Source organism: Microtus oregoni, unplaced genomic scaffold (assembly GCF_018167655.1).
Source record: "Microtus oregoni isolate MIOR12 unplaced genomic scaffold, Mior012 000011F_ref0000422, whole genome shotgun sequence".
NCBI lineage: Eukaryota > Metazoa > Chordata > Mammalia > Rodentia > Cricetidae > Microtus > Microtus oregoni.
This window is the reverse complement of record NW_024543070.1, coordinates 47991637-48015658: the sequence shown is the minus strand read 5'-3', so window position 1 is coordinate 48015658 and position 24022 is coordinate 47991637. Positions and strand designations below refer to the sequence as shown.

General features: G+C 43.4%; 2 protein-coding genes across 6 annotated transcripts; both read right to left on the bottom strand.

Moving 5' to 3' along the window:
- Positions 1–941: 941 nt before the first annotated feature.
- Positions 942–8706, bottom strand: LOC121453690 (queuosine salvage protein-like). Its single transcript, XM_041660619.1, has 4 exons — positions 8311–8706; positions 7224–7483; positions 3425–3620; positions 942–1285 (listed from the first exon to the last, which is right to left on the bottom strand). The coding sequence occupies exons 1-4, from the start codon at positions 8639–8641 to the stop codon at positions 1053–1055; spliced, it is 1020 nt and encodes a 339-aa protein (XP_041516553.1). The 5' UTR covers positions 8642–8706; the 3' UTR covers positions 942–1052.
- Positions 8707–12708: 4002 nt separating this feature from the next.
- Positions 12709–24014, bottom strand: LOC121453234 (heterogeneous nuclear ribonucleoprotein K). Of its 5 annotated transcripts, none has more exons than XM_041659760.1 (16): positions 23879–24014; positions 21842–21926; positions 21408–21505; positions 20670–20726; positions 19267–19310; positions 18337–18409; positions 17624–17695; positions 17011–17124; positions 16592–16720; positions 15936–16243; positions 15782–15836; positions 15581–15664; positions 15299–15314; positions 15138–15220; positions 14639–14808; positions 12709–13925 (listed from the first exon to the last, which is right to left on the bottom strand). In XM_041659760.1, exons 2-16 carry the CDS (start codon positions 21897–21899, stop codon positions 13892–13894), a joined length of 1395 nt encoding a protein of 464 aa, XP_041515694.1. In that variant the 5' UTR covers positions 21900–21926; positions 23879–24014; the 3' UTR covers positions 12709–13891. The 5 variants fall into 5 exon arrangements, with proteins under 5 accessions (XP_041515694.1, XP_041515693.1, XP_041515696.1 ...); XM_041659759.1 differs by lacking the exon at positions 23879–24014 and adding an exon at positions 23527–23600; XM_041659762.1 differs by lacking the exon at positions 23879–24014 and adding an exon at positions 23527–23600 and having other exon boundaries at positions 12709–13865.
- Positions 24015–24022: the final 8 nt, after the last annotated feature.

The window sequence follows — 24022 nt, the reverse complement described above, 5'->3', positions numbered from 1 at the left end:
CAGGGTGACAGTGACTCACTGAAACTACCACACTTGCCTCTGGGTGGGCACAGGATCGCCTGGCCCGTCAGATCCACAGGCTCTGATCCCATAGGATCACACAAGGAGGGACAGGCACCAGCTACTTAGTGGAAGCTGTGTCCTGCTCAGGTCAGACCTTTGCACACCCAGTCGCTGCCACAAGTGTCCAGCAGATGGCAGTGAGGTGCCTGACGCAGCAGCTCTCCCTGGTTTGCATGGTTACTGTAAGAATATAGTGGTGAGGAGAGCTCGGCTAGAGTTATTGGTACTTGTTAGTGCCCAGGATGGGTGCTGGGAACCAAACATGTCCTCTGCAAGAGAAGCAAATGTCTCTTTAGCACTTGTTTTTGATTTTTAAGATGATCCAGGATGGCCTAAAACTCAGCTTTCACCTTCTGAGTACTGGGAATATATGTATATAAATTCTAAGTTATTTTTTAAAAAGCAATAGTTTAGGGGCCGGAGAGATGGCTCAGTGGTTAAGAAGGCTGGCTGCTCTTCCAGAGGTTCTGAGTTCAATTCCCACCAATCACATGGTGGCTCACAACCATCTATAATGAGATCTGGTGCCCTCTTCTGGCCTGCAGGCAGAACACTCGCTGCATACATTTAAAAAAAAAATTAAAAGCAATAGTCATATACCAAAGACTATCTCTATCTAATATTAAATTACTATAACACATAGTCAATAACTAAGATGGGCACGTGATTCAGTGGTAGAGCACTTCCCTGGCATACACAAGACATAGGCTTGATCCCCAGGGCCATAAAACACAAAAAAGGGGAAGAGGAAGAAAATGACTACAAGTTGAGAAAAGCTACCAACTAAAGACATGAATATTATCATTATAGATTATGCAGTATGATTATGGGGATACACAATGATATGCCAAGAAAAAAAAACAGAAACAAAGACTGGATAGTCAATTACCTATTCCTATAATTTTTGTCTTTCTATCAAATCAAAATTGTGCAAATGACCGCAAGATCTAAAAGTGCAAGTCTTTCCCCTGGATCCGTCCACACGCGGGTCAGTAATAAATGCAGCGGGTACGGTGAAACGGGACTGCTCTCATGTGGTCCCTGTGGTCGCGGGCATAGTCCCACAAGTGATAATCCAGAAGAATGGAGTTGATCTCACCCTGAGGCTTTTCACCCCTTTCTTCAAGAAGCTCCAGGAGAGAGTCCCGGATGAGCTCGACACACCAAATCGAGCAACCTCTAATTTCCACCTCTTGTTTGTCTCCATTTGAGAGCATTTCTCCTGCAATAATTAAAAGAGAGGAAGAAAAAAATCATTTTATAAACCTCGGCATTAATGCAAGATTACAAGTTAAATTCACAGTGACAGAGGGTGTCTGCCTTGCTGGTCTCAGTCCTTCCAGGACCAACTATTACACTCTGCACACACTAGTTCCTCAAGTAAACTTGTTAAATGAAGATATGGCACTGGGTGCTGTTCAGGTCCTGGGCTCTAGGCAGGACCATTCAGGGTACCCAGAGGCCAGCTGAGGGATGGGAAGCCTGGCAGGCTGCATCCAACCTCTAACGTCAAGTAACGCTGCTCTCTCTCCAACATCCTCGTTGCTTGGCCAGTGGAAGAATGCAGACTAATGGGGTTTCTTCCACCTCCTTTGCCTCATAAGCTGGCACAAAATGTAAGCCTTTCTTTTCTGTTAATCAAACTTAACTCTCATTTGGTTAAACTGCCTAGTCAACGACGAGTGTAACCCCAAAGCAGAGGCCACCACCTCCGCAGAGCTCTAGATCAGATGGCTGCTCTCACCGACTGCAGCCTTGCCCAGAGGAGCCCAGCTAAGCAGAACCCAGACTCCCAGACCACAGAAACTGCAAGACAGTAAATGCTTCCTGTGTTACACAAGACATCCAGTAATGGGTTAAAAACTCTGTTCCCTGGAAAGATGACATTGGAGCGCTACCTTTTGCTACCTGTGCACATGACTTCATTTGAAAACAGGAATGGGCTAGACATGGTGGTGCATGTCTGCTGTCCTGGATACCTGGGAAGCTGTGGCAGAAGGCTGAGAATCTGAGGCCACCTGGGTTACGCATGAGACCTTGGCTCAAAACAGGTCAGCTGAAGTTAGGTGAATGCCCACACACCTACACACATGCTTCTCTTGTCATAAAACTTAAGGTATCTAATAATCAAGCACTTATATCGGCTATGAGCATTACAATTTAACAGCTTGTTACTTTTCAGTGAAGGCACAAAGACAGAAAGGACTGCTCCAGGCAGCACAAAGCCTGGTGAACTTTAGATGGATAATAATTCTGTTTACATTTATTTCACATGAGAAAATGATTCAATTATAAAAACTTGGTTTTAAAAATAAAGTAACAGAAACTCCTCTACCTGAGAGGTAAATTGGCATGAAAGTGGCATTTTCTTGTTTTGTTTTTTTGTTTGTTTGTTTTTGATTTTCGAGACAGGGTTTCTCTGTAGTTTTTGGTGCCTGTCCTGGAACTAGCTCTTGTAGACCAGGCTGGCCTCGAACTCACAGAGATCCATCTGCCTCTGCCTCCCGAGTGCTGGGATTAAAGGCTGCGCCACCACCGCCCAGCAAAAGTGGCATTTTCTTATAAAAAGAAGTCACGCTCACGTGAACTTTTCAATGTACCCCGCCTATTCCAACGAGTAAGATGCCCAGCCTTACTCTTCTGTAACTGTGCCCAAGCATGGCAATAGGTAAGCCTGGGAAAGAAAGCTCTCTGTAAATCCTCCTCTCTCTGATCCCACCTCCATCACAATGGAATTTACTCAGCTCAATCACTACACATTAATCACTGTACCTATTTCACACATCTCTATGTAACAAGTTTAAATTTCAGTTATCAAGGTCTGAAATGATAATGACCAAGTAAACACAATTTTCAATAATGTCTACATTCCACAGTGTAAACAAGAAAAGCCATTTTGTTTTCATTTCAATTACCCTTGCATGTTTTATTCCTCTCTTTCCTTTCTGTTAGTCGTGTTTTTTTGGGTTTTTTTGTTTGTTTGTTTGTTTTGTTTTTGAGACACGGTTTCTCAGTGTATCCCTAGCTGTCCAAGAACTAACTCACTCTGTGGACTAGGCTGGTCTCCACTTCACAGAGATCTGCCTGCTTCTGCCTCCTGAGTGCTGGGATTAAAGGTGTGTGTGCTACCCTGCCCCACTCAACAGAGGCTCTCTCTCCCCCTCCCCTTGTAGCCCAAGCTGCTCTGGGACTCCCCACCCTTTGCTTCTGTCTCCTCAGTACAGGAAGCCACCACCCCGCCCAGCACATAGATCTCAAGCCAGTGCTGTTTTGTAAGCAAAGGAGAGTTGTTTGTAAACAAAAACCAAACAGACTCAGCAACAAACCACAGAGCAGCAAACAAGGACAGAAAGCTGCAAACCTTTGCGAAGCTTCTCCAGCAACTTGTCGGAGTATTTCAGGGCTCCAAGGTAAACGAGAATCTGCGGCAGTCTGTAGTCAGCAAACATGGTGATGCTGGAGATGTCCTCAAAACAGCCATCCCCCTTTCCTTCCAGCACACTCCATGTGTCCGCCACAAGGATCTGGGCTCGCTTGTAAAAGGCAATCCTTTTCCCCTGTGATTGGAGAATACTTATCACTGGAGCTTCTGAATTCTTACCGTATGCTATTTAAAGAGGGCATGCGATGGAGACAGAGAGAGACTGTCTACAACGATCCTATTCTGTTGATAAAGATTTATAAATATAAACGTTTTACAGAAAATAAAAGGACCTGACAACAAGATGGCTCAGCAAGCTAAGGTCTGCACTGCCAAGCCTGATGAGGTGAATTCAATTCCCAGGACTCACATGGTAAAACCGACTTCCAAATGTTGTCCTCTGACCTCCACACTCACTGTGCAGTACAGCACACAACCGTGACCTGAGCACATAATAAACATGTAGTTTAGAAAAATTCTCGCCTGGTGTGGCAACACGTGTTTAATCCCAGTGCTTAGGAAGAAGAGGCAGGCAAATCTCTGAGTTTTAGGGCAGCCTGGTCTACACAGCGTCCAGACCAGCAAGAGCTACACAGTAAGAAGACCCTATCTCAAACCAAAGCAAAACAAAATTTTAAAGTATCTAATTAACACTCTCACTAAAACTTCTTTTTGTTTTCTGAGACAGGGTCTCACTATGTAGTTCTGGCTGTCCTGGAACTTGCTCTGTAGAGTTCCAGGCTGACCTCAAACTCACAGAGATCTGCCTGCCTCTGCCTCCTAAGTGCTAGGGTAAGGGTGTGCACTATTATGCCTGGCTGTTCCCCTCACCACCCCAAGGTACACAAAATATTCACTTTTGACACCATTCAGCATTCAGTACTCATTTTCTTTTCTTTTCTCCCTCCCTTCCCTTGCTCTCCAGTGTGAAGGATCAAACTCAGGGCTTCATGTGCAGAAGCTAAATACACTGAGCAATAGCTACCAACTGATAAGCACACTGAGCTATAGGCACCAACTGATAAGCACACTGAGCTATAGCTACCAACTGATAAACACACTGAGCTATAGCCACCAACTGAGCTATATTCCTAGATTCCAGTATTTTTTCTTTTTTAAAAAAGATTTTATTCTTAATCATTTGCATATATGCATGTGTAGGGGATGGTATATGACACCTGTGTGGGTGCCTGCAGAAGCCAGAGGTGTCACATAGCCTGGAGTTGGAGTCACGGGTGTTGGTGAGCTGCCCAACATAGGTGCTGGGAGCCAAACGCTGGTCTGGAAGAGTGAGAGCTCTGGACTGCTGAGCTAACTCTCCAGTCTCTAGCACTCTCTCAATATTATTCATAAATATATGCCCGTGTACTATAATTCAGCTAGTTAGTATTCCTATATGTAGGCAGCATTGTTTTTGAAAACATGCGAATCTGTGGTTGGGGGTGTGGCCCAGTGGTGAAGCACTGGTTCTGAGTTCACTTCCAAGCACAGTAGAAAAAAGAGAATGCTCATCTAACTGGAGCGCAGTTCACACTAACCATATATAAATAATGGAGGGTGAAGAAGATAATTACCTCTAGGCTACAGAAAGCACAGCGCTGATTTTTAATCACACACTTAATTTAGAGATGAAGATGTAACTGACAGGATCCAGCCAGGGCAATTAATAAAAGTCAGTATGGAGTCTACATAACAAAAGTGCCAATTCCATTTAAGCACAGAATAAGGTCGTGGCCATAACTTAAGGAGTCTACGTAACAGACCAGCGCTATGTCTCGGTGAGTGCTTGTCTAGCATGCATGATGCCTGGAGTCAGGAAGGTCAGCCCCAGTGAGGACATCAGATCACCTGGGTCTGGATTTCTACAGCCCCTCTCCACCCTCAAGCCTCTCATAAAGCCCCTCCCCCAAATGCCTCTAATGAATAGATTACAAAAAATACTGATAATTAAAATCTATTCCTAGTCTGATCCCTGTGGCTGTACTCTCCGTGTTTTAAAGCAGCTCATCTACTGAAAATAATCCATAACTAGCTCTCAGAACATACAACTACCACCTCAGAATAACTGAATTAGCAAATACCATAAATAAATACAGTTTTGTGTGTGACAAGATCACACGATAGCACCCTGGCCGGCCTGGAACTCAGTCCTCTCATCTGCCTTCCAAGAGTGGAGGCTGGATATGTGCACCACCACACGCCCTCTGGAATTAATTTAAGGACAAATCCCATAGAGAAAGTCCACAAGGGTTGGGAGTGTTGCTCAGAGATAGAGGACTTCCTCTGCATCCTGGAGGCCCTGATTTGACCCCAATATCACAAAAACATAGCAAAACAAAACACTGAAAGGACTGTTGAAGATGGCTTGCCACCAAGTCCAACCTCCTGAACGCCACAGTGGTAAAAAACCAACTCCTAGAAGTTGTCCTCTGACATCCACATGGGTGCCTCGGCACACATGCAGTGTACACATAGGCTTGGGTGTGTGCACATGCACACACACACACAAGTATAAAAACCAAAGTAAATTTTAAGCAGCAAAAAAAGATACCTAAAAACACTCCAAAACACTCCCTCACAATGAGAAATAACCTATTACCCAACCTTAAGGTTGACCTACTTTTATGAAAGGAACAAATGTTCATTAGGACTTTGGGGTGGGAGGAGGTGGTTCCCTGCACCCACACAGTGGCTCACAGCCGTTCCCAAACCTGTCACTTCTGAACTTTATAGGCAAAAGGCACACACACATGGCACACGTGGTGCACACATGCACAGGAAGCCAAAACATGAATGCATTAATACACAAATCAGACATATCTAAAAACGGGAAGAAACTCGGGATGGGGGAGGGGATGTCATTGCTCTTCTGGGGCTGTGACAAAGCACCTCGACCCGAAGCAGTTTAGAAAAGGAAGAGTTTATCTGGGCTGACAGCTCCAGAGGGAGAGTCTGGGGGCAAGGGGCCTGGCCGGTGGCACACACAGCACAGGAAGCTGACAGCTCACAGTTCATACACATAAAAGAAATCAGAACAAAAGATATTCAGCGGCAAGGATTCCAAAGGAATTTTACAAAAATGAAACCTAGGTGTGTAGTGGGAGCATAAAACAAACGGTCATCATTTAAAAAGTACTTCCATTCAACTGTTTCGTATCCTAGAACAAATATTATAAAAGAACAGTGTGGAAGAAAGAAAATATATACCAAGCTTTTCAAGAAATGCTTTTTTCCTGGAGAAAAACTGTTATACATTCCACTCTGATTTTCATCCAGCTCTGTGAACTTATTTTTTTAAATATTTATTTATTTACTTATTTATTATGTATACAATATTCTGTCTGTGTGTATGCCTGCAGGCCAGAGGAGGGCACTAGACCCCATATTACAGATGGTTGTGAGCCACCATGTGGTTGCTGGGAATTGAACTCAGGACCTTTGGAGGAGCAGGCAATGCTCTTAACCACTGAGCCATCTCTCCAGCCCTCTGTGAACTTTTTAAAATACTAATCCTGCTTTCTTTAGCCTCAGGTGATGCCATTCTATTTAAGATTGAAACATGTTAAAAACTGATGGGAAAACAAAAAGTGACAGGTGTGAAACGCAAATTTTGTTACTGCTTCTAGTCCAAGGTGAGCAAGCTTCAAATTTTAAGTGGCTAGCCTTAAAAACAGCTCTGGCAAGAAAAGCATTAACTCGGAGTTAGTGCGCATTCTAAAATCCTCGGCTACAAACTCACCTCAAACTGTGCCTCGTCTCTGTAAGAAGGAAAATGTTCAACGACCAAGTGCATTAACCTCTGTGCACTCTTTTCACTTTTTTGTACACAATTAAGAAAAGAGCCGCCGAACTTCTCCAGCAGAATCTTCCCAGTTTCATTGAGAATCCGATGCCGCTCTTCTATTAAGGGCATGGGCACGGCGGTATCTGAACGGAATATATCCCGAACTTGATCAAGAGTCACGGTGGCATAGTAGGAGGCGCTGGTTACTGGTATCCCTTTAAAGACCGAATTCAGAGATGGAGAAGTTGCAAACAATATGGAATCAAATTCGTGTTAAAGAAGACGGAGTGCAGTGGTGCTGGCCTAACCTGAGCATTCGAAATGGGATCCCTGAGCGTTTAAGGCCAGCGTAGTCTGAATTCTACACCGGTCAAGGCTACTCAGTGAGTCTTTCGGAAGACTAGGGTTCAATTCCCAGCACCCACACAGTGGTTCACGGCGTTCTGTAACTGCAGTCCAAGGGGATCGACGCCCTCTGTGGCCTCCATGGGCACTGCATGCACGTGGTGCACAAAAACCAAACAGAAAAAGGAAAAACCCCAAAATAAAAATCATACAAATGAAAAATAATTCTAGAATAAGTAACCAAATGAGAGCTCCAGAAGTGCATCAAAAGCGCACAAATAACCCCGCCCCTCGCTGTCTGCTTACTCAACCACTCAATGTGGCACGTGTATTTTCCTTGCATAAAACGTTCTATGATCTGTCCTTTTCTTCTTCAGGAGGCGTTTATTTTTCATTTGTTTTTCTGCGAGAGGGTCTTGCTCGCTATGAGACTGGCCTAAAACTACGTTGCTCAGGCTGGCCTAGAAACCATAGTGATGCTCCTGCCGTGGCCTGGAGTGCTGGGATTGCAGACAGGAGCCAGTATGCCCAACTTAAAGTAACTTTTCTTTTTTCTTTTTCTTTTTTTTAAAAGAAAACTGGCTTTGCCACCTCTGCTGGTGGCCGGAGCGCTGCGGTCGGGCTTTTGCTCTAGGCAGAGGGAGGGACACCTCAGGACGCGCGCCCGAGGCAGCAGGCGACGAAGGGCCACACCCACCTTGGTCGAGCGCCCGGTTCAAGGCGGCGCACAGGGCCCAGTAGCCGGTGTACGCTGTTCCTCCGTAGCGCACCTCACACTTGCGCTCCTCCTGCTCCGCCCAGAAGGAGAAGTTGAGCGAGTCCACCACGAAGACCCAGTCGAGCGCCGCCTCGTCGGCCCCGCGCGGGTTGAGCTCGTGCAGGGCCTTCCACTGCTCCACACGCCACGCCGAGGCCGCGGGCAGCAGCAGCTCGGCCGCCCTGCGCACGCCCTCGAGGTCCACGAGCACGTCACGACTGTTCTCGGCCACGAACCTCGCGGACTCGCGCGGCAACAGCGGCGCCTCCATGCTGTCAGCTCCCTCGCCCCCCAACGCCGCTGGGAGCCTTGGTCGCGGCCACGCGCTCGGGCCCACTTCCGGGTCGAAGTCCGGAAGTCGCGCAGGAGACTTCCGGCTGGCCTCCGGGGAATCGCGCAGGTCGTGGGGCTCAAATTGCTGCCCCGCGCCGCCTGGTGGCGAGATGGAGACAGACTTCGGCGGCCGCCAGCAAGCCGGCTCCCAGGCCGCTTCTGCACACCCCTGGCCTCCATCCCCAAGCTTCAGGATTAGTCAGAACATGGAGTAGACGAGGGAACAGTATTGTTAAACCTCATGTCTAGCCTTGTGCTCGACCCTGAATTTCCTGCATGTGACAGGAGTGATGGTGACCCCGGTTTGCAAATAAAGGGGGGGGGGCACACTCAATGTCGAGGTTCCCCACCCTCAAGCAATAGCGAAGGCTGAAATTTGTACCTTTGTTTGCCCATCAGACTTAATAAACAGTATGAACCAATCATAGACGCCAATCATTCTGGCCTTTAGGCTGTGATAGGGTAAAACAGTGCAAAAGTTCTTCTATCGTGTATTCTTGTTGAGACAATTTCAGGTTTATCTAGAATCTGATCTTGATGGACAATCCCATAGACAATTACCCAACTCTCTATTCTAGGACCCAGACGTCAGCGAACTGCCTGATTGGGCGGAAGCCCCTCCAGTCAACTGCTTTTCTTCGATTTTGTTATAACTACTTGCTTCTTCAAAACTTCCCTACAACTGCTGAGCGAGGTGAAAGGACGTGGTTTCTGCCTTTAAAAAACTGGTGATTGGGCTCGGTGGTGGCGCACGCTTCAGCACTAGGGAGGCAGAGGCAAGCAGATTTCTGTGAGTTTGAGGCCAGCCTGGTCTACAGAGCAAGTTCCAGGACTGGTCCCAAAGCTATAGAGAAACCCCGTCTCAAAAAAACAAACGAAAAAACCACGGACCGACAGAGACACTCAGGACCACACCCAGGTCCCTGAATTCCCTGGGTGGTCCCAACTGGCTGGAATAAAGACTTTCAATTGACTATAAACTGTAAGTGGCCTTCTCTATTGGGGTTACTATTTTCAGTAATGATAGACAAGAACTTAAATCGTTGAGAAGCCAGGTGTGGTGCCTGCTCAAACCTTTATTCTCAAAACTAGGGAGGCAGAGGCAGGTGGGTGTCTGTGTCTTTAAGGCCAGCCTGGTCTACACAGTGAGTTCCAGGACAGCCAGGGTTATGTAGAGACCTTATCTCAAAAAGTAAAACAAAAAGAAACAGTTTAATGGGAGGTGGAGGTAGGATAACCAAAGTCATCTTTAGTTAGGAACCAAGTTCGAAGGCATATATATATACATGCATTCATACTCCTCCCAAAGTGGCCAACTTTTCCCACCTAGGCAGCACCGTCTTCCAGTCTTACCACTGTCCACGAGAAGGGAAATATTACTTGAGTAAGCAGGAGGTGCAATCAAGCAACTTCCAAAATGTGCATCAAATGACAGAGACAACTGGCTACCCAGGCAATCACCCAAAGTTTCATTTGCAACTCAAGTAATATTATTTCCCTTCTCGGGTCTTCTTTGGGGTTGGAGACTAGATAGTTGTAGTTACTTTCCTCTCATGAGTTGGCCAAGTTATTTATATCCAAGACATAAACTCATTAGGATAATTACTGAAACATTTATCGTGTTTCTTGCTTGATATTGTTTATGCTGATTGTAATTCTAATTAAGTTTGAAGACTGTTTTACCATGCAGCAGGAGGTTCAGCTAGCCACTCACAATGGCACCTCCATTTTAGATGAGTCTTACCTGCCTCAATTAACCCAATCCAGATTATTCTCATAGGTAATCTTCCCCATCACACCTAGGAATATGCTGACTAGTATGACTTATTAATTTGCTTTGTTTCTTGTCTTGACAGAGTCTCATGCAGCCATGGCTGGTCTTGAACTCCTTCTTGTTCCAACCTCTCCTGTGCTGTGTGAATTTGCATTAAAACTTTGTTTTTCAAGACTGGGTTTTTCTGTTGCTATTGGTTGTTCTGGAACTCCCTCTGTAGACCAGGCTGGCCTCAAAATCACAGCCTCTGCTTCCCAAGTGATAGGATTAAAGGAATGTGCCACCCCAACCCCCGACTTTTTAAATGGGTCATTGAAATTACATTTTTGTTAATATCAATTTGAAATTTTTGTGTATTTTGACATGGGTGGGCACTCTGACCTCTGCAAGGGGAGATCGAAGGACAACTTTGTGGTTCTGGAAATTGAACTCAGGACGCAAGGCTTATGTGACAAGTGCTGGTTGCCCCCTGGATTTAATTAACCGGTACCCTTGGTGTTTTTGTTGGTTCTAATAATACAATAAGAAACATTACAATATTGCTTTCCAGGAATTCTGCAGTACCACGAAGCTGGGCCAGGCTCAGTGTGGTGTTACAAGATCATTATCCCTATATTCAGGAGGTTTAAGGACCACAGGTTGAAGGTCTGCCAGCAAGCCCATCTTAAAGCAAACAAAAAGAACACATTAAAAGTTGATTTGAGCTCATAGGTTAAAGGTACCAAATCTGACCAGTTCCAGTTACGGAAATCTAGTCTTCTGAATTGTTCGGGCCTCCACACATGCACGGCACACAAACACACCCCCTCTTCACACAAATGGATGAATATAGTAGAACTTTGGGATTTCATTGCTGAGTTTTTGGAAATCTTATTTCCAAATTTTCGCAGGCATGTAAGTCTTTCAAAAAAGCATATTCTTGGGCTGGATAAATCTTTTTTTAAGCATATTCTTGACTGGCTGGTAAAAATAGTTGTCGGTGAAAAATGATTGCTATACAACCATGAGTTAGGGTTCCCAAAACCCTACAGAAAGCCAGGCAGGAGCCTGGAAATCATGCTAGGAAGAAAGTTGAGTTGGTGAAAACCTTCGGGTCCCCACCCCATGTGTAATCCCTTCAGGGAGACACATGCATACCAACCTCAAGAAAACTAATGCACCAGTTGCGCTCATATATGTATATATTTTATAAATATATATTTAAAAAATATATATATATATATTTTACAAAGTTCAACTAACAAGACACTAAAGCAGTTGACAACTGCTTCCTGACAATTTCATGTAGTATGTATCCTTTGGCTGGCTTAAACCTTCTGTGACCCCTTTGTCCTGGGTTACAGCTATGTACAATCCTAGCTGACAGGGTACTTAAGATAGAACCAAAGGCCTCAAGCATGCCAACTTAAACACCCCTTTAGCCCTGCGGACATCCTAGTCCTTAAATCCCTAGGTAAAACATCTATCCTGTCCAGAACTGTATTCAAATCAGTGTCACTTTCCAAGGGCATCAAGGTATTCATATATTTATGTTAAATTATGCTAAAAAGCAAACCTAAAAGAACATGTGTTCTACTGATGTTATGAAAGCATAGAAATGAAGGCTACTTCCCTCCAGTAGGGCTAGCAATTTGGTACTGATTTTTCTCATGCGGGGTGGGGGTGGGGGGTGGGTTTGCTTTATCCCCAACCTTAAATTCACTTAAATGCCAAGGCAAGGTCTTGCCTAGGATGCAAATCTCAGGTTACTTCTTGCTGATTTGCAAAAGGATTCATTTAATGGTTTCCTAACAAAACCATATATATGCCCTTCCACAAACTAAGCTAGTTAACTCACTCTAAAAAGCCTTTGGCAAGCAAACACTACTCAACGTGTGCTAAAAGACCCTACCCCAACATTTTCAGACTTAAGCTATGACTTCACCTCAAATTTACTGGAGCTGAAAGCAAATTATTCTGATAGACAGAGCCAGCTATTCTTTACTCTCTGCAGTTACCGAACAGAGGTCTAACTAGTATCAGCAGCTTCTTTGAAGAACTTGTTTTCCTGTGCCACCCTTGAGCACAATGTCTCCATGTGCTAGAACATTTCACACACACAAAAATCCCATTTCACACACACAAAAATCCCCATGTAACTTAAGATTACTGTATTTCCTTACAAGAGGAACACTTCAATAAACTTTGTATGTATCAGTCAACCCCCTTTCAAATTGGGCACACATCAAAACTAACATCATGGAAGTTTATTTAAGATGTGGATTTTGAACTACCAATACAGATGCCAAGTCTACACACAACATCCACAGGAACTTTTTCCATTTTTTGAATCGTTCACAAACATTTCCTACATAATTCAACACACAGAGAAATGGTACATCCTTTTTCTTTCATTGTGCATACAATGGAAAAAACAAGTATATATATATTTTTTTACAAAGTTCAACTAACAATACACTAAAGCGGTTGACAATTTGTCTATAGGTGAGAAATTATCTAACAAAAATAACCAGGATTTACTCAGCGTCAGCCACTTCTATAACCAAGTGTTACTCTGATTAATAAAGCTCACTGCCCATTAGGCTTCTGGCATATACTTAGGATGGTTAACTCTTGTAATATTGTTTCCCACCTTAGTTCTCCCCATTAACATAAAAAACTGCTAAAAAGTAGTGGCAAACATTTGCAAAAACAAACAAAATTCCAAGCTTATTATAAGCATGAATATGTGATGGAAATTTATCAAGCCACATCTTTCCAACCATTAAGAAAATCACCCAAACCGAAATTGCCAATGTGTTTTGCCTATGTCTAAGACGTGCACTTATATCCAACAGAGGAGCTGAAAATCAAACTTAGTGTTTAGTTTAGGGGTGGGCTGGAAAGTTCAACCACGATTTGAAAATTGCCTTAAAAAAACAAAAAAGACCACCAAAAATAGATTCACTAAATTTATTTTAAAAATCATAAAACGTTTCTTACAAAAGAGCATTACATTCTGCACACTGCTCTGAACAAATGCCAGGGACATGTGGACTATTACTTTCCTCCCTGTCCCACCCCCCCAATGTTACAGTGACCACAAAGCAAGGTGTTCACAATAATTACACGGGGGGAAATTTTTTAAAACCACCAACAATAAAGAAAAATTAAATTCACTCACTCTGCTGCGGTTTCAAATTTTTAATGTTTGTTTTTGCATGCCCTCCCCCCAACCCTGTAAGTAACTAAAACATTATACATCTTGTCAACACTACACCTCAAATGCAGAACACCTATGAAGCAGAGGAATGTTGGCTTTTTAAACAGAAGCAGATAAAAAAAAAGATGCAGGACTCCTTCAGTTCTTCACTAGTCTTAGAAAAACTTTCCAGAATACTGCTTCACACTATAAAAAAGAAAAAATATCTTGCATTAGAATCCTTCAACATCTGCATACTGCTTCACACTATAAAAGAAAAGAAAAAAAAGTACGAATTAGAATTTTTGTTCGAAACATCTTAATCAACATTAAGACAATTTCAATGCTAAATTAAAATGATAAACATGTCCATTACATTTAGAAGAACTTTAAAGAGCACTAGCAACTCTAAGTTAAAGCAATGTTAACTCAAGAAATGTTAGACAGTAGTGCAAGTAGTGCAGAGTAAGAAGATGAGACTAGAAGCTGTTAATCCTTGGTAGAAAGGACAAGGCATGCGAGGCAGGTGTGAAATGCTGCGATTTCCAGCACCATCATGTCCTGCAGAGGTGGCCTGTGCCATATGGCAGACTGTGATTTGTTGTCGTTTTAGTTAGCTAAGAACAACAAAATCACTAGTCTTCCACACAGAACTAGGCCAACATCCAATGACTCTTCTACATTTTCTACAGGCTCTGTATAATTTATTACAAGTGGTGGTTTTGGCAGCAGTTTTCACCAGAGAAATGAGAAGTTTGCTTGGTTAGGGCTTCTTCCAGCAAGATTAGTATTGAATGTCTTCATTTTTAGTAAGAAAACAGAAGAAAATCAAGGCAGAGCTATTAATTAAGATGTTTAAGAAGTTAGATTCCCCAAGTGACGGAAACACCATGGTTTCTAAAAGAAAAATCAATTGGGAAGAAGAGCTCTTTAAAAGGTTTTAGTGTGCATATGCTAACACAAACGGAGCTCAGACTGACCTGTTCTGAAGCAAATACTGTGCATTCTGTATCTGGTCCTGTGTTCCTGTGATGGTAATAATCCGATCTTCAGATCCTTCCAAAGGCTCATCAATTTTGATCGATGCTCCTGACTCATGACGGATTTGTTTAATCCGCTGACCACCTTTGCCAATAATAGATCCAGCCAACTGAAAAGATATTTAAATATAAGCTTAATGACAACTTTAAGGAAAACTTAATCCCTTATCGATGATCAAGAGGAGCAACTTTATAGAATGTCAGTCTTAAATTTCTAAACTATATTTTAGATTGTTATAATTTAACATTTCCTTAACAAACTAATAAGAAATCCAAAACCACCTATATTCATGGCACTATCTGCTGTTAGATTTAACATACTCCCACAAATCCTAAACATTATCTCAATCTTAAATTGAAAGTCTTTGCTAAATTTACAGAAGCAGCAATCATAACAAAAAAAAAAATAATGAAAGTTCCCTGAATTAAAAATACTTACATCTTTGGGAATAGTTACTTGTGTGGTAATAATAGGTCCGCCAAGATCACCATATGAGCCACGACCCCCTGCATAGGAATAATCTGATTTAAATAATGAGCAGTAAGTTCTTAGAAAAATAAGTATAAAACAATGTCTGATTTCAAAAAGAAGAAACTTACCATATCCAGAACCACCCTAAAAACAAAGAAAAATAAAATTACTTATTTCAATATCCCTAAAACAAAACAAAGCCCAAAAAGCCAACAAAACCCAGAGCTTAGGAAAAAAAACAATAACTCCCCCCATATCAACCCACACCCACACTATTCCAGTAAGCAAACTAAAGATTTAGATGCACAGATTTCTAAGAAGGTAGAAATTATCAGGGAGCAGGGACACGAACCACTTCTAATAGGCAAATTATATTGCTGATAATTACATTAACGTTATTAATACTCAACCTGTGGTTCATATGCCATCTGCCATTCTGATGGACTCCATGTGTCAATTGCAGAGTCCCAAGTTTCATCAGCACTGAACCCAACCTGTATTACACACAAAAATATCAAACTATTTAGATGGCTGTACAATCTTGTACAGAATATTTGATTAAAAGGTCTCTTACAACACATACATACCCCCTTATAAATCAAAATCCTTACCATGCCATCATAGCGGTCTCCAGGCCTTCCTCTTCTGTCGTAAGCCATTAGATCTCTGTAAGCATAACATGTGTTGTAATAATTTTAGCCTCGCACCAAGACAACCCCATTATACCGCAGCCTCTTTTTATGTTGCTGTTTGGCTAAAACTTACCCCCCTCTGGGAGGTGGTGGTGGAGGAAGAGGAAGATTCCGAGCTCTGCTGCCACCCCGGCCACCACGACCAGGAGGTGGTGGTGGAGGTCCTCGACGAGGGCTCATATCATCATAATCTCTTCTAGAGGGAGGTATGGGACGCCCACCCCGACCAGGAGGCATTCTGTCAAAACCACCTCTTCCCCGCATGGGAAATCCCACAGGACGTCCACGGCGGTCATCAAACATCATTGTAAAACCACCATAATCATAGGTTTCATCATAAAAGTTGGGATCATAAGGCTGTGCACGTCCTTTGATGGGAGACTAAAAACAGAAACAAAACACTTTAAAGACTGAAGAGCCTTGGTCTTATCAACCCATTCCAATTATTAATTATTAGTAATTATTAATTAACCAGCCTCAAAAGGTAATAGAGGCAGAGATATAAAGAGGCAATGACAGAAAGGATTTCAAAATTACTAAGACCATTACCCCAGATATGTCTGAAAGAAGCAGGCAATACAGAACTATATGTAAGGACCTTTGCATAAACGACCAAAGGCTCTGTATTAAAGCTAGCAACATAAACTCCCACGGAAATGCCAAAATTAAATACTGCCATATTTCTGTTAGTGTGATAAACTGAATGCAAACAGAATCTCCCAACAATACCTCAGATATAAGGTCAAGGATGATCTTGATGCACTCTACAACCCTATCAGGCTTTCCTCCAATAAGAACAACTCTGTCAGTAGAGTGAGGGCAGCATTCCTGGAAAAGCTTGATTGTTGTCTGAGTGTTCTGTAACACATTCACAGAAAGAAAACTCATAAGAGGAAGTTAACACTTTAAACAACATCCAGGCTCCCTACTTCAGACATATGAACCCAATGATTCCCATAAAAAATGTGGTCAAACATACAAGACCTAGAAATGATACAAGTTGAACAAAACAACTTAGTTTTGTTACTTTAAGACCTAAGTAAATAGCGATGGGGTTATCTATCATTGGGAATAGCACAAAGAACCAACTCTGCACAGAAAATTATGAAATCCAGCAAGGAACAAAACAGAGCAAAATAATGCCTTACTTCTCGAAGTTCTTTAATTTTAGCACCTTTGACACCAATAATTCCTCCTGCCAGACTTTGATGAATCAACAGTCTCAACTCGCAGTCAAAGTCACTTCCTTTATAGTGTTGGTACTGTGGAGGGGGAAATACACAATTTTACTTTCTTATAACTCTCTTCCCGACACACTATCAGCTTATGTTTAAGCACAACATAATGCACTGCTGCAGTAAGCAACCTGAATTTGTATCTCAATAACTTTACCAGTTATGTGCTTATTATCCTCAATAGCCAGGCCCAAAAAGGACAATCTGCACCACCTTAAAAAACTATTTTATTTTCAGGTCCTGCAACACCATACCCACACTGCAGCCATTTAGCATGTCGCTGTTACCACAAAATTATTAACATTCAAATAACACCATAATAAAAATGACTGCAAAGCACTTTGCAAATGTAGTTAATTCCCACTGCAGCATGGAGCAGGGTCAACAGTGAGTTGTAAGACCATTCATATATCATATTTTTAAGCCTTTTTCTATAGAGATGGGAAAAGCACACTATGTTAAAAATAAATCAATCCTATGGGCCAGGCTCCATACTTCAGTGGGGTTCAATGGCACTATGACATACATTTAAGCATTCCACAGCATCAGATTCGAGCGGGAGCTGGCTGGTTGCAGTGGGTGATGGCAACTGCAGGCCCTGAAAGTAGAAAAATAAGAATAATAGGTTAAGTGTCTAGCGTGATCAGGCTATTGTCGCATATATTGGTAAAGCTACTACAACATATATTAAAATATATTACTAATCCAGAAAACAACTTATTTAACAGTAAAATCTTTCCTCCATGTATACCCAGTAAATAAATGTTCAGACCCCTTAATGCCAATATTAATATAGAAAATGAGCCATAGCCATGGGTTCATTGCTTCCTATCTACAGAAGAGCCACGACAAGTTTCTATAGCTAAAACTTCCTTAGATGGGACTATGACCCCGCAACTGAACTGTACACAAACCCTTTCTCCCGAATTAAAAAAAAAATAAAAAACAACAACAACAAAACAAATCTGCCCTTTATTTTTCAACATTGTCAGTTTAAGAAAACCGACCCTAAAATCAAGGCCTTTCTTTAAGTCATAATACATGACCACAGATATTTACTATTCCAGGAGTGGCCAGCCTGAATTTTAAAGACAAATAGAGAACGTTATATACTATGAATGATTTTGCTGCTACAGAACTGTTCAGTTTCTCTCCCATCCCTCAGTACACTCCAATAAAACTTAAACACCAACCCTCAACTTTCCCCAACATCTTTTTATTATAACAAAAGAAACCTACCTCTTCCAAGGTAGGGATGATTTTCTTCAGAATTTCTCCAATCGTTTCAATATCAGCACTGATACTCAGTATGCTGCCAAATATCAAATACCACATAATACAAAAAGGTGGAAAAGAAAAATGAGTTTTGTCATCAGCAGTTTTGTCATCTTTTAGAGAAGTAACATCACATTTACTTAATAGTCCCCATTTAAAGTAACCTATTTATGAATTTTGTACATGCATTTTATTTTATGCCCAATACAGACATAACATTATTAGAAGACTTCGAGAGAGAAAGACAGAGAGAATGGGCTGCTGGAAGGGCTCAGATTAAGTGGCAATAATCGACCAGAATTGAAGCAGAGTTGAATTCTCATGTTCCCCGCCACCAAGTTAAGGACACCCTCGCTGTTACATTGGTAATACTGGCACACCTTCTCTTGGGTAAAGTGGGGGAATATGCAAGTGGTGAACATTGTATCTGGAGTAAGGTTATGGATACCAGTTAGAAATTAGACTACTAATGGGCTCTGCAAGAAAACAAATACAAATGCCAAGACAAAACAGACAATACAAATGAGAAGTGAAGGAAAGTGAACCAGTTAGCGTTTCATCAGAAAACATTATGAACAGACAATGTTGGGAAGCAAGGTGGGCCACAAAGACAGAGCGAGAGACTATTTGGGTAACAGTTTGATTTACAATGCAGCAAATATGCAACACTTGAAGCTGTGCTCCTTCCATCGAAATAAAATTAGTGGATCGTTTGGGTGGGCAACTCACGGTAAAAGTTCAGTGACAAAAGGACTTAATGGGGAAAATAAGACAGAAACTTGAAAAACAATACACCGTCTAAAGGGGATACTATTTAATTATATAAAAGGCAGGTAATAAAATACATTTCTCTCTTTCTAATCAGGCAGTGAGGCATAAACTGTTGGGACATACCGCTCGGGGCCACTGCTGTCTGGGACTGAAACACTGGCATTGTACTGCATTGGTCATTGGCGTTCGTGGATGTTGGCATTGGGCATGGGCATTCAATCAGAAGTTGTCAAGTATTGTACCCGTTTGGCAACGAGCACATTTTTGGGCATAGCCAACCAGGGTTTTCACATGGGCGTTCAGGGGCGGATGGGCCAACGTCATGGTGGGCAACGCAGGGGTAAGTCGATCCAGTACATGGGCAACGGAGATATATGGCCAAAAAAACAAGGAGAGGGAAAAGGGGGAAAAGCAATAAATTTTAATTTAATACAAACTATACTCATACTCTCAATTAATGAAACAAGCTTAAGTTGTTCTGAAGACTAACACAATAATGGACTTCTCTATACCTGACTGTGGCTTAACATTTAAGGACCTTAAATTGATGGTTCTAGTTTTGTTTTTGTTTTTTTAAAAAATGTTTCAGTAGCAGGCTGGCTCGTGAGGGTAGACACAAAACCTGTCATGACTCAAAAGTTTACTGAAATTCTTGAGGAAAATGGGGGAAATAACCCAGATAATTATACAGAACATCTGGATTAAGAGGAGAAAGAGGTTCAAAGACAAAACAAAAATTCCCACACCAAACCCCCAACTAGTAAGACTGTTTTGGTTTCATGAGGTGTCAAACACAATCCTGTATCTCAAAAGCAGGCTTATAAAAATTAAAACAAAATTTAAAGTTTATAGCAATAAAGAGAAACATGAAGATCTGTTACCGAGAGAAATGAAATACTACTGTTAGGTACTCCACACAGCTATTCGCCTCTATTTTACTAAGTAAGGAAATTTTGATATAATCAAGGTCTAGAAATACACACACACTTCCGGTGCTGCCAACATTTAATGTGTCTAATCACAAGAGTCAACCCACTATAAATTATGAAGACTCAAATTATAGGCAGATAGCTCGACTGGCAAGATTATTATTTATTCATGTTTAAAAATCAGTTAACATTAGCTCTATGTTGCAAGCTGTGGAACAGATAGTCTTTTTTTAAAAGAAAATAAAAATTGTTTTAATCAGCCATCCACGATGGCGTTGAGTAATACAGATTCCCTCTCTCTATCGCACACACACACAAGAGGAATGATGCAATTAAGGGTTTTCACACATTGTCTCTATTTCTAATTAAGATGTTTTGTCTTATTTGAAAGAGAACTAATTTGAAGGGCCTTCCCATAAAATGAAAAGATTTAATTATATATGTTCCACCATCAGAGCTTTTAAAAAAAGAATAGGAATCCTCTATACGACCATTAATTATTACAAATGGTTGTAGCTACAGTGACTTCTAAGATGTGATCCTTTAAAATTCTAGAAACAGACAACGAATTTGTTTGTTTAGTAGTTTAATACTTACGTCTGTACGCAGAGCCTTAATGTTCTTGCCTCCTTTCCCAATCACCGCACCAGCATTCTGAAAGACAAAAAAATTACTGTGCATTTCCATAAAATTGGTATTCCTACCTGTATTTTTAAACTTTAACAACGAAGTCTGCACACGACAGAGAATCTACTTAAGAGTGAGGGAAACCAAGATTCTATTTACTGAGTATGAGATATTTTACAATACATCACTGGAATATTTATAACACCAAACATGTGTAAAGTTCCTAGAAAGTGCAGAATATCTTTACCAGTGCTATCTTGTGAAAACCAGGCCAAAATCTATTCAGCAAACTTTTATACTGTAACTTGAGCAAAGTTATAAGGTAACCAAAATCAAACTAGTTCCCAGGGGAAATAAAACTTTCAATGCCCAGAGTCCCGCTCATACTTCAAAGACATCTGTGGCAACCCTGTAATAAGGCTTTCACACCTTCAGAACTTGAGCACTACCAAGAATTCACAAGTCTGCTTATAAAGAGCCAAACCAACTAACTCATGGTTAGTGTCCATCTGTTCTGCCAGCAATCAAGGGCAGAGGACAGATGGATAAAGCGCTAAGGCCAGCCTCACCAATGAAATCTTTCAAACTTTCATTCAATGTGGAAAGTTCTAAAAGTGTTCCTGGGATTCAAATTAGGGCTTAGAATAAAATACTGTAGTTTTAAGGACAAAATTTAAATATCCAAAATTCAAAAAGTTGTATTTGTACCTTGCTCTGAAGCAAAATGCGCAGTTCAACCATCTCATCAGTATTTCTAGATCTTTTAAAGGCTTGCTCCTCTTCCATATCTTCTGCAGGGCGTTTACCTACAAATTAAGTTCATATTTTGAATTAGAAATATCCTCAAGTAAATGTATTTTAAAATACACTTTATAAAATCCCTGCTGTTTTCCTGGTCTTTCCCCTTTGCAACAAAGATCATAATACTTCAAAGGATTAAAAATTTGGATGAAAACAATTTGTACTGGCTGTTACCTGTGCAAGACAGGGTTACTTCTTGTTCATTAAAACCAAGATTTAACAGAATCTCAAAACTACAGAATTTTATAGTAAGAGGTAACCACAGCACGCTCAGAAAGCTACTGTCATAATGAAACTAACAATATATTCATAAACTGCTTATAATTAAAATATCTTCTCACCAAATTCACCATTGGTTTCAGTGTTGGGGAAAGTTTCTTCTGGCTGCTCGGTCTCCATTTTCTTGAATTAAATGGATACACCAACCTGTAGAAAAATAAAGAAGCTAGTACATTTGGCTTATTGGAAAAAGCAAACACTATTTTGCTTAAAATCTTTAAAAGGGACCGTGCTTCCAGAACACACACACAGCTTTGCAACGCTGAACTGACACCGCAGAGCCGCAGCAGCCTATAAAAACCAACACAAATCAACTGCGCTTTTCCTTTTATTATTCAATACTAATATTGGGTCGCAAGTCTGATTTGAGGAAGCCGGCTGTTCCTTCCTACTCTAAAAAATTCAGGCGAGGAACAAGTGTGGTGGATTGCTTTTGGATTGTCTCAATGAAACACAACAGCTCAACTCACTACCATGAAATGAAAAATTTCCCCCAAGGAATTCAGTAATCGCGTCCTCAACAACTTACTTCATATCATTACAACTGGAAAGTCAACTGCCCTAAGATTTTGTTCACAAAACTAATTCTGGGAAAGACTGCACCGTAGCACAAAATTAGTGTTATTGTAAGACCAGTAAGTAACTGAAATTATTGTGGCTGTTTGCGAATGTCAACACCACTTCAATGACATTTGCCAAGTTTACAAATATAACGGCAAATACAAGCTGCTTTTCAACGTCCACAGGGAACAATCTAAAGCCCTGACAAGACAGACTCAAACCAGCGCCATTCTCCAGCAAAGCCAGCGGAACCTTCAACCACCACCACTCACTACGATTGTAAACGGTGCTTTAAAAAGGCACCCAACAATTTCACCTCTAATACAGCTCTTAAAGACTACAGCCAAAGCGACACAATTGGTCCGGTCCTCTCGTGGCCGTACCACGCGAACAGCCAGCACAACAAAGCTGAGGCCGAAACCCACTTACGCCTCCTCCACCCCCGAGCGCCGGCTGCTAGCGTCGCTAAGGGCGGCTCGAGGACCCGCCGCTCGGCTCGCTCTGCAGCCACGACCGCAAATGGATGCAGGCGCGGACGACAGCAGGGTCGACCGATAAGAGTCGAGCCCACGTCCGCGAAAGCCGAGCGGGATCGGCCGCGCGGAAGCTCGCGCCGTCCCCCTGCTCACGGTCCGCTCCGGCCCTCCCCTCCCGGGCTCGGCCGGTGGCCTAGCGGAGCAGCGCCCGCCTCCCTCCCTCTCTCCTCACCCGGATCCGACAGGAAATGGCGGCCCGCGTAATGGCGACTACGTGCGACTAGGCGGCGCCGCGCGAGCGAGACCCCCTCCCCCACCCACCCAGCACGCGGGCCCGCGAGCTCAGCCCCCGCACCTCCCCCCACCGCCCGCCCGCTCGAGACAAAGCGGCGGCTCCCGTTCCATCGGGGTCCCGGCTGAGGAGAGACTCCCGCATCCCCGCGCCGCTCCCACCCCGGGCGCCCCTCGGCTCCGACCCCCGGGCCTCCGCTCACGAGCTCCCCAGAGTCTCCGGCGGCGGCAGCAGCGGCGCGCACGCCAACTGCAGAGGCACGCTCGGGGAAATGGCGGCCGTGGGGGAGGGGAGCCCGGGCAACGTTCCCCGGCGGGCGGGGGACCAAGCGCCGGCCCGAGCCCTTCCCGACAGCAGCGCCACAGCTCCGGCCCCGCTCTCCGCCGCGCGCGCCGCTCGCCCGGCCCCCGGAGCTCACCGCGCCGAGTCCGCCGTTGCCTCCCGGCCGCCGCACCGCACCGCCTCCTACGGTCGGTCCCTGCTCCAGACAGAGGCCGAGGACCCACCCCCTCCCGCCTCGGCGCCGCGCCCCATTGGCTGCCCGGGCGTCTGCGGTGGCGCGAGCGCGCGGAGATTGGCCCCCGGCCGCGTCAATGACGGCGCCCAGAACCCCGCCTCCCGCCGGCGACTCCCTTCGGGCTGGCAGGCCGCGGGGCCTGGGACAACCCACCCGGGCTGGGACGCCCTCCGGAGCAACCCGCCGTCCCGCGGCGCCCGCCCGTTCCCCAGACCCGCCGCTTCCCCACGGCCCGGTCCCCTCCGACACCTACGTGAGGGGCCGCAGGCGAGCGGGAGGCGAGCACGACGGCGACGTCCGTGCAGCGGAGGCACAGAGGATAATGGCGTCTGCAGCGCTGTCGCCCAGAGCGCCCTCCTCCTCTCTCGTTCGCGCACTCTGTCGCGAGGGGGAGGGG